The sequence below is a fragment of the Triticum urartu genome, chromosome 2, assembly GCF_003073215.2.
Source record: "Triticum urartu cultivar G1812 chromosome 2, Tu2.1, whole genome shotgun sequence".
Taxonomy (NCBI): Eukaryota; Viridiplantae; Streptophyta; class Magnoliopsida; order Poales; family Poaceae; genus Triticum; species Triticum urartu.
Genome location: NC_053023.1, coordinates 325,140,191 through 325,150,497, shown reverse-complemented (window position 1 = coordinate 325,150,497; position 10,307 = coordinate 325,140,191). Strand labels below are relative to the sequence as shown.

General features: G+C 46.5%; 1 protein-coding gene, 1 long non-coding RNA gene and 1 pseudogene across 2 annotated transcripts; 2 read left to right on the top strand and 1 right to left on the bottom strand.

The window, feature by feature from the left end:
• Positions 1-1,121: 1,121 nt before the first annotated feature.
• On the bottom strand, positions 1,122-4,529 carry LOC125537188. The gene is made up of 5 exons (XR_007295669.1): positions 4,361-4,529; positions 4,158-4,278; positions 2,767-3,009; positions 2,222-2,260; positions 1,122-1,402 (listed from the first exon to the last, which is right to left on the bottom strand). It is a non-coding gene; the product is annotated as an uncharacterized LOC125537188 (long non-coding RNA).
• Positions 1,326-4,151, top strand: LOC125537186 (annotated as a pseudogene).
• LOC125537187 (cysteine-rich receptor-like protein kinase 6) lies at positions 4,470-9,319 on the top strand. The gene is made up of 8 exons (XM_048700493.1): positions 4,470-5,233; positions 6,713-6,734; positions 7,458-7,575; positions 7,678-7,859; positions 8,086-8,299; positions 8,392-8,457; positions 8,785-8,938; positions 9,058-9,319. The coding sequence occupies exons 1-7, from the start codon at positions 4,470-4,472 to the stop codon at positions 8,859-8,861; spliced, it is 1,443 nt and encodes a 480-aa protein (XP_048556450.1). The 3' UTR covers positions 8,862-8,938; positions 9,058-9,319.
• The last annotated feature ends 988 nt before the right edge of the window (positions 9,320-10,307 follow it).

Here is a 10,307-nt window from a genome sequence, read left to right as displayed (position 1 = left end):
GGATCTGGTTCACACAACCTCGACGCCCCCTACCTGGCGCGCCAAAGATGCCGGGGTACTGATCCACGGGCACCTATGGGACCGGCGGGCCGGGTCCCTTTCGGTTCGGCGGGGGCGGAGATCGTGCAAAGAGCGGATCGAGGCGAAGCACACGAGCGATTTACTCAGGTTCGGGCCGCACGGATGCGTAAAACCCTACTCCTGCTTTGTGGTTTGTATTGATTTCTTGCTCGGGAGCGCGAAGTGCTACAGTACACTTCAGCAGCTAACGAGACCAAGCGTGAATGTTCTCTGAACTAGCTAACCCCCCTCTACGTTGCGCATGGGCCTCCTTTTATATGCTCAAGGGGTCACCCACAGGTGGCAACGGAGGCAAGGGTAAAAACGGAAAGGTGCTGCGGTAGGTACAGCTACCTGCTACAGTGTATCATACCTAGCCCTGACGGCAGGAGACAAGGGTATTAAATGCCCGTCTGTGTCGCCTAAACAGTGCAAAAGGGACCGTCAGGGACGCCACCACTCGCCACGATGGAAAACTTGTCAGCGCCGCTTGCCACCGCGCACCGCTGGCTACACAGCCTCCCGCCACGCACGCCTGAAAGGGTCCCAGAGCGACACGTTGGTGGATATGCTGGAGCGCGGGCACAGAGTGGTGGCTTGCCGCGGCAAGCGCCTTGCCGCGGTTGTTGTCTTGTCGCGTCCGGGAGCTTGTCGCTCACCGGGCCTTGCCGGGACGCGAGGCGCGTCGCGGCAAGTTCCTTAAGGTGCCTTGGTTGGCCTTCCCGGCAAGCTCCTCTTGCCGGGGTCTTGAGATGCCTTTGTTGGTCTTCCCGGCCAGCTTTTCTTGCCGGGGTCTTGTCTCATTGGCTTGTGTACTTTGTTCTTGAATGGCTTCAAAGGAACCATAGAGGACCTTGGCGGTCACCCGGCAAGCCTTGCCACGGGATGCTGCGACTGCCCGTGCACAAGTTCGGGATACTAGAGTACCCCTACTCTAGTACACCGACAATAAGACTGAAAACTGTGCCTTTGGGTAGCTTATAAAAATGAAAAGTAAGACATCATACAGTTTTGCTATTTTGCTAGATATGTCTATAATGGGACCAACAGAACACGGGGAATAGTACAAAGGTTCAGTTTGCTTAATCAAATCGGGTACATATACTGGAAGGAGCAACCATGAAAAATACATGAATTTACCTATCTGAGTCACCTTCTGACATACTTCCCTTCTAAAAGTATGAAAGAGCTGGAGCCTTGAGAGGCTATTAGTAGTATCGTTCATTCGCTACATGTCACTTCTCTCTTGCATTATTCAGGGCAACGGAAGGGCCATGCACTCCTGATTATTGCCACAGTGTACTCGCTCTCGGTCGTCTGTACACGTTTGCTTTTCTGTGTCCTATACATCATAAGACGAAGAAAAAGAGGTAAGCAGTTCAATAAATTCCATGCGCTATCTGCAAAAAAAAAAAAAAAAAAAAAAAAAATTCCATGCGCTAATGATGATAGTGGCAACTAACTCACTACCAAGTGATCTAATTTCATGTAATAACTGATAACTGATGGAAGGGTGTACATTTAGGGAAGATAAATTCCACGGAGCAGCCCAAGGACATAGATGAAATCCTGAGGCTTTGGAAGATGGAAGATACCGGCTCTGAGTTCTCCCTGTATGATTTCTCGCAAATTGCAGATGCTACATACAACTTCTCACCCCGCAAAATATTAGGACAGGGTGGCTTTGGGCCCGTTTACAAAGTATTTTTCCGTTGTATTCATATTTCCTCAATAAAAACATAATTAACACGAACCATTCTAAGTTATGGAGGATGGTTCATGATTTTTGCAGGGAATTTTTCCTGACGGACAAGAAGTAGCAATTAAAAAACTTGCTGCACGGAAGACAAGGTCTAGTGGAATTCAAAAATGAGATCCAAGTGGTAGCAAAACTTCAGCACAGACACCTTGTTAGGCTGCTGGGTTGTTGCATCCATGATGAAGAGAAGATACTGATCTACGAATACATGTCAAACAAAAGCTTGGACTACTTCATTTTCGGTAGGTTTTTGGAGTAATTTACTAATGTCCAATTGTATGCCCCTCTGTAGTGCTAAACACTTGGCCGTGTGTCATATTTGCAGATCCAAACAGGAGGACATCATTAAACTGGATGATACGACTTAAAATAGTAGAAGGAATAGCCCAAGGGCTTCTATACCTTCACGAGCATTCACGGCTGCGTATCATCCATAGAGATCTGAAAGCAAGCAATATTTTGTTAGACTCCGAGTTAAATCCTAAGATTTCTGATTTTGGCATGGCAAGGATATTTCCCTCAGATGCCACTCAAACAAAAACAAGCAGGCTTGTTGGAACATAGTAAGTACAGCACACGAGTAAATTACCAATTAATATTTCTACCCAAGCATTTTCCTTCTGACTATTGCATGTCATCTTTCCTAGTGGTTACATGGCTCCTGAGTACGCATTTGAGGGCCTCCTTTCGATCAAGTCAGATGTTTTCAGTTTTGGGGTATTGCTTCTTGAGATTATAAGTGGAAAGAGGAGTGCAGGATTTCAGCATTATGGAGAAAGAGAATTTCACAATCTTCTTCAATATGTAAGCAAGTTAATATCTGTAAAATTGGTGCATTCTCGATTTTTCATTTCCATGAATTGCAGGGGTCTTTTCATTCTTTCCCCGTTTTATTAGCTATAATTTTGTGTGCAAATTTTAATACAGATATATAAGGTTACCCTTACCGTCAAATTTATGTAAGGACCGTATTTTCAGGCATGGCAGATGTGGGAAGAAGAAACATGGCATGAATTCATTGATCAATCAATTGGTGATGAATATGAACCAGGAGACATGATGAAATATCTCAGGTTGGCACTAATGTGTGTCCAAGTAAAAGCAGTAGACCGTCCCACTATGTCTGATATTGTTGCAATGCTTAGCAGTGACGACATCACCATACCAGAGCCAAGGCAACCAGCTTACTCCTATACCAGAGTAGATGTGTCAGTAAATATCAATTTATCATGCACCAGAAATGATATAACCCTCACCACTACTGATGGTAGATAAATGGTCATTTATTTCATTTGCAAGGTGTGTGACTACTGGTTTTGGATGTTCTTCTTGTGTTGACAAATTAATTAGACAGGGCACTGTTTGTATTCCATTAGTGACTCAGAATTTCACCCATTTATCCTATTCCTGCATATGTAACAAGATTTTCCATCATAAGCAATATTTACAAGGGACTGTGAGAATATTTACATATCTGTTTCAAAACTACATAGCACTGGAACTAGCACAAGACCTGCGAGCTGCTGGGCAGATCAACAAAACCACCAACTATCTACCGTCAGGCCGTCCTTTGAGACATATCTACTGTAGCTTGTAAAATTGATTATAGAGAAGGTATTCTACACTCCCGGTACTCCCAACTCTAGAAATCTCATTCTAGAAGTCATGAAATATTTCAACAAAAATTGGCAATATAGACAAATTTATGTATAAATCATATAACAAAAAAAATCAGATCGATGGATTCGAAACACACGTCTAGAAACAAAAATGACAAATATTGCTGTGAATAGTACTAATCCAATTTGGGCTGTGAATTCGGCTCACTAACAATAAGAATGCCGGATTCTTCTTTTTTGTTTCTTGAGCTACAGAAACTTTGGAACTTTGTGACATAGTAGATACATACAGTATAAGTATTGAGATTTTGTTCATAAGTTTTGGCAATTTTTTTATAGGCCAAAATTTTCGGGAGCACTGGGAGTATTCCACACCGGGATTACTCCATACATTCTCGTCCGTTATATGCATGTTAGACATGAAAATGAATTAATGATAAAGTGAAAGTGCAATCTAGACCATATGCCGACCTTGTTTTAGACATGAAGGTACTGTAAAATTGACTTTACTAAGATGTGAAACTAGGACATGCTACAACAGTGACTCAAGGCTCGATCTTATTAGAGGTGGTATAGTCCACCGGGGATGGCAACATATGTCCCAACCCAAATAGATAGTGTCTGTGTTAAATATTCAAATAATTAACATGTATGATAGCAGGATTAGAAGGAAAAAAGACCGCAATTTCAGATAACGGGATTGAAAAGTATGACAACACCTGTGTGTGTAAATAAAGTCCAATGCTTACACTTGGACCAAATTGGAGGTCAAACCCCGTCCAGTAGGCATGTTTCTCTGCCCTACTTTGCAGGATATGGTGACTGTCACCATCAATCATCCTGTCAATTTGAAGAGAAAAGGTCAAACTTAGACCAGTCTGGTCCCAAAGGTCATTTTTGCAAGAACCTTCAACATGTTTACCTCCTGTACACAAAGAGAAGATGTTATTTGCCACTCATTCATTACAGCTTCATGAGTACTTCTGCAAAGCAGATAGATCAAAGACCATTTTCTGAAATAAACAAGGAGGATGCCACTATTATCTCTCTTAGTTCTCTTCCTCTCCTTCTCGGCTTCGTCAGAAGGTCAGACACTCTGCAGCGACAATAATGGCGGCATGTACATGCCAAACAGCACCTACAAATCCAACCTTGTATCCCTCGCTGAACTACTGTTTGCCAAAGCCACAGAGGAGCACTCAGCTACTGGCACGGCTGGCATAGGACCAGACAAGGTCTATGGTGCAGTGCTTTGTCGGGGTGATTCTGACGGCTCCGACTGTCGGAAGCGCCTAACCAGGGCCCTTGATGAAGCAATCAACAGCAAAGCTGGCAACTCTTACTCCCTCCAGAGTAACAACGTGACCTACTACGACGACCAATACCAGGCACAGATAAGCTTCTCTGACCAGGACTTCCTTTCCAACTTCAGCAACATGCCCGGGTGCACCGTGAATACTAACCTGAACTCCGTGACGGCCACTGGAGTAGCCAAGCGTTATGAAGACCTTGTCAACAAGCTGATACATGCGCTTGCTGATGTTGTGGTGAGCCGAGCAGAAAAATATGCAGTCAGGAAAGTGAGGTCTGAGGAGACAGGACAGACGGTGTATGGGCTGGCGCAGTGCATACGGGATATGCCATATGAGAGTTGTGCGGCATGCCTGGATCGCATAATCTCTGACATGCAGAGTAAGATCATTGCTGGCCAGATAGGGGCAGCATTTCTTGGGGTGTGGTGCACATTGCGTTATGAGACGGACACACAGTTCTTTACTGATACCAAGATGCTGTCATTCGGGTCCTGTTTGGTTCATAAGTCCTAGGAATTTTTCTAGTCCCAACTAAAAATTCTCTAGTCCTTAAAAAGTCCCTTCCTGTTTGTTTCCAGAGACTAAAAAGTCCCTAGTCCCTCCGTAGAGGTTATTAAATGACCATGTTGCCCCTAGTATATAGAAAAATAACAATCAAACAATACCATGGGATGGCGGGCAATTGAATGCATGAAGGGGCATTGTTGGAAAAGTCTCAAAAAGTCCCAAAAAAGACTCTCCTTAAGAGTCTTCTTCATTTAGTCCCAAATGCCTAGTTTAGTCCCTAAAAAATCCCTCTCGTTTGGTAAAAAAGTCTCTAAGAGGGACTTTTTCTAGTCCCTACACAAAAAGTCCCTGGAAACAAACACCCCCTCAATGCGCTCCCAAGAAGTCCCCAGCGACCACGCCATCCCTCCTTCCACCCCTACAACCTGAGACCCTGACCCCGACCCTCCCGTTGCCGACCGCAACGACCGCCCCGATGGCCACCACGGCCAGCGCCCCGCTCTTGCCGATGCCGGTCACCTCCGCCGCACCCGTCCTCGTCGTCTTCACCCCGGAGGAGATGACAGCTGCCATCCGGTATCTCACCCAGGCGGTCACAGGCATCTACACGTTCCTCGTGAGATCCTATGGGCCGCAGCCACCTGTGCCCTTCGCCACCGCCCCGCCGCCACAGTAGCCGAGGATGGCAGCCGCCATCCTCGGTGACCCCCGTCGCCGCCGCCATGCAGCAGCTGCCGTGGCAGTCGCCACCAGCGACGAACCCTGGCGCCTCCACCATGCAACAGGGGCAACAGCTGCAGCCGCCGCCACCGGCGACCGCGGCCCTGGGCATCCCAACGACGGGCCCGGGGGTGCCCATCCACCAGGTCCGGTTTCCCCCGTCGTCGTCTCCGTTATCGGCCTGGCTTACTGGGTCCCTTGAGCCGGTCTACACAACGGCCTCGGTCGGGCCGCACGTGCTGCCCCCGCCGGCGACGCACCCAGCCATGCAGTTTGGCGGGTCCGCGGGCTCCGCCGAGCCCTTCACCAGCGTCGACGGGCCCCTGTTCCAAGGCGGCACCCTGATGCCCACCTACTCGGCCCCGTCATCCTCGCTGCTCCGTGCTGACGAGGCGCACCCGCCCGTCGTCCACGTCCAGACGCCGCCAAGATTCTCCAAGCTGGAGTTCACGACCTACGACGGCACCGTCGACCCCCTAAATTGGCTCAACCAATGCGACCAATTTTTCAGGGAACAACGCACGCTCGCGTACGACCGCACCTGGATCGCCTCGTATCATCTCCGAGGAGCCACGCAGACGTGGTACTATGCCCTCAAACAAGACGAGGGCGGCATGCCACCATGGGAGAGCTTCCGTGATTTGTGCCTCTTGCACTTCGGTCCTCGTATCATCTCCGAGGAGCCGCGCAGACGTGGTACTATGCCCTCGAACAAGACGAGGGCGGCATGCCACCATGGGAGAGCTTCCGCGATTTGTGCCTCTTGCGCTTCGGTCCGCCTATACGCGGGAGCCATCTGGCAGAGCTTGGGCATCTTTCGTTCCTCACCTCGGTGCAAGACTTCGCACCTCCAAACCGCTGAGCTCTTCGTCGGCGGCCTACCGGACCACATCCGCGTGGACGTGGAGATGCGCGGGCCACAGGACCTCCAGACGGCCATGTACTACGCCCTTGCGTTCGAGCATCACGCGGTGGCCATCCAGCAGGCACCACCGCCCCGGGCCGCCACCCTGGCCGGAAGTTCCCGCGCAGGGTCGGCCTGCCCAGGCTTCCGCGGCGCCCCTCGCCGCAGCTGCAGGATGCCCGTTCCGCCGGCTCACCCTACGTACCGGGCCACGTCTGCCCACGACTCTTCTACCTGGAGGCTGAGGAACCTGCCGCTGCCGGGCTCGGTGACCAGCCCCTCTCTCCCCCTCCCCCTCCCCCTCCCCCTCCCTCCCTCCCTCCCTCCCTCTCTCGCACGCGCGCGCACGCAACGACGGCACCCCAGCGCCGGCGACCACGCCTTCCTACAAGCCATCCCTCCTTCCACCCCTACAACCCCACCCCACGCCCTGGTAGGGATCCGGTTCCTACCATCCTTCAGTTATGATGAATGGCACTAGTCATAGCAAAGACATAACGTATCAACAATGCAGTACATAACTTGTCATTGGTTTATCAAAATAGATTTTCATTGGAATTTATGTGAATGTACAGGTAAAACACACTTTTCGATGGAACAATGCAGTCTTGGTTGGCGTTGGAGGTTTCCTGCTAGTAATATCAATTTCTTGCTTGGTTTTTCATATATGGGTCAAAACACAACGACCAAGAGGTATGTATTCTCATCAATTCACCACTGCATAAGATAATATTTGCCACTTTATTTTTCTAAGTACGTATATTAATAGCATAACATTTCATTATTATGTTTCAGAACAAACAATATTTAAACTAGGACGGCTGTATTTGTCAATACAAATTGCAATAAATCTTTGGAGGATGGGAGGAGCCAACACAGAATTTTCAGTTTATGATTTCTCCAAGATAAAAGAAGCTACAAATAACTTCTCGATTGGTAACAAACTGGGACAAGGTGGCTTTGGTCCTGTATATAAGGTGATTGTGTTGTGTACTGGCACACTAAATGCTATCTTACTCAAAATCCAAAGTGAACTTGCTTGACTGCTTTTCTTTGAATTCCATATTTCATAGTGAGTTGCATTACTTATAGTCACCCATGAAAAGATATGTGTTCTGCAACTATGCATAATTTAACTTTTCCCCAAAACATGATACACTGTGTACATTTATTAACTTGTTTTCCTTTTTTTCTCAATCTCAGGGCCGATTAAGAAATGGACACAAAATAGCAGTCAAGAGACTGCAAACATCTTCTTTGCAAGGTTTACTGGAATTCCAAAACGAAATTCAACTCATAGCAAAGGTTCAACACAAAAATCTCGTGAAACTGCTGGGATGTTGCACTCAAGGAGGTCGAGAAAAAATGCTAGTATATGAATATATGGAAAACAAAAGCCTAGACAACTTCATCTTTGGTAGCATTTCTAGTTTTGATGTGCCAGAAGCCTAGAGCACGGTATTATTTATAATTTGGTGACATGTTTTGATTAATTATATATGTTCTCAGATATCATTAAAGGAAGGCGATTAAACTGGTCAAAACGTTTGCGCATAATTGATGGGACAGCTCAAGGTCTTCTTTATCTTCACAACTACTCACGAATATGCATTGTTCTTAGGGATTTCAAAGCAAGTAACATTCTCTTGGATAGTGTCATGAATCCAAAAATATCTGATTTCGGAGTGGCCAGAATATTCTGCTCAAATATGGCAGAGTCAAATACCACCAGAATAGTGGGCACACAGTAAGAACATAAAAGCATGTTCACTTTTAGTAAATATCAAATATGTCTGCTTCTTTTGGAAGGAATGAAAATGCATTGAAGCATCCTATGAACTTAATCTTGAATTTCTACCTTTTGCATTAGTGGCATGCATTGATTTTACTTCCACCATATAGTGGCTATATACCTCCGGAGTATGCTTTTGAGGGGGTTTGCTCGACCAAGACAGATGTATTTAGCTTTGGCGTATTGATTCTGGAGATAATAAGTGGAAAGAAGACAGCCCAGTTCTATCAATACAATGGGAAACCATACAATCTCATTGCATACGTGAGTGAAGTTACCCTAGACCCCAATTTACACTTCTATGCATACCAATTTTCATTTTACAATATAGTGTGTATATTGTTTGTTTCAACGTTGATAAAATCACAATATTTTGACAACAGGCCTGGCAACTTTGGATAGATGAAAAGTGGAGTGAGATGACTTATTGTCCACCAGAGAACGAAAATCAAGAGATAGAGAGGTGCGTTCATGTGGCACTTTTATGTGTTCAAGAAAGTGCAGAGGATCGACCAGCTATGGAGCGTGTTGTCATGATGCTAAACACCAAGAACATGAGCTTACCTCCACCTAAGCAACCAGCTTACTTCCATGTAAATCCAAGTGAGGAAGAAGTTTCATCATGCAACATTACTATAAGCATCACATTAGAGAGGTAGCACAACATAGTCATCAGCGCTGAGAAAGATGCTAGTTGCATTAATTAAGTTTATTTGCCTCCAAATGGAACTATTTGCATTAATAATTTACTATAGTGGTGCCGATGTGCTTGATGTTTATGCACATCTCTCTGTCCTATTTTCTCACCCAAACATATTATACTTTTTTTCAACATGCAAAATTTATCGCTTTCTTCTTCTTTATTTGCATTAATATGCATAAGTAGAGCTCATGCTTTTCCCCGTCAGAAAAAGGAAGAAGCATGTTGAAGATATATATCACCAGTTGCAAGATAACTGAACAAACGAAAACAGAAATGGTAACATTTTGTTATGTTGTTCAGTTAGAGCATCTCCAGTCGTTGGTGAAAGAGCAATCATGTCCATATATCATGTTTTGATGTTGATGACAATGTACATGTAGGGGGTCTAACAATGGTTGTCAAGTAAATCTCAGGTGTTAGCCCCCGGTTCATCGAAGTGTGTGGATCAAGAGCATACAGAGTGATTTTACTCAAGGATGAAGCATAAAAGTTGAATACATATTTTGTTTTCTTGAGTATAGGATCCCGCACTATTAAGAGGGGATCGATTGGGATAGTTAAAAAAGCTTGCTCTTGCCACAAAACATCCTTGACATATTTGCTCATGATAAAATCTTCATGGTTCTGTTTCTGGGCTGCCGGATGTCCGGGCTTAAGGCCGGATGTCCGGGCCTCACGCCAGATATCCGGGCCTAGCCATTCCAGTATGCAGTTTTGTGTTGTGCTGCTGCCGGATGTCCGGCCCTCTACACCGGATGTCCGGGCTCCCAGTGCTCCCCGGATGTCCGGGCTTCTCGGCCGGATATCCGGGCATAGCTGTCCAGAGGACGTGTTTATGCTGGGCTGCGCGCCGGATGTCCGGCCACCTGCCGGATGTCCGGGCCTTCCTGTTATGCCGGATGTCCGGGCTTGGGCCCCGGATGTCCGGCC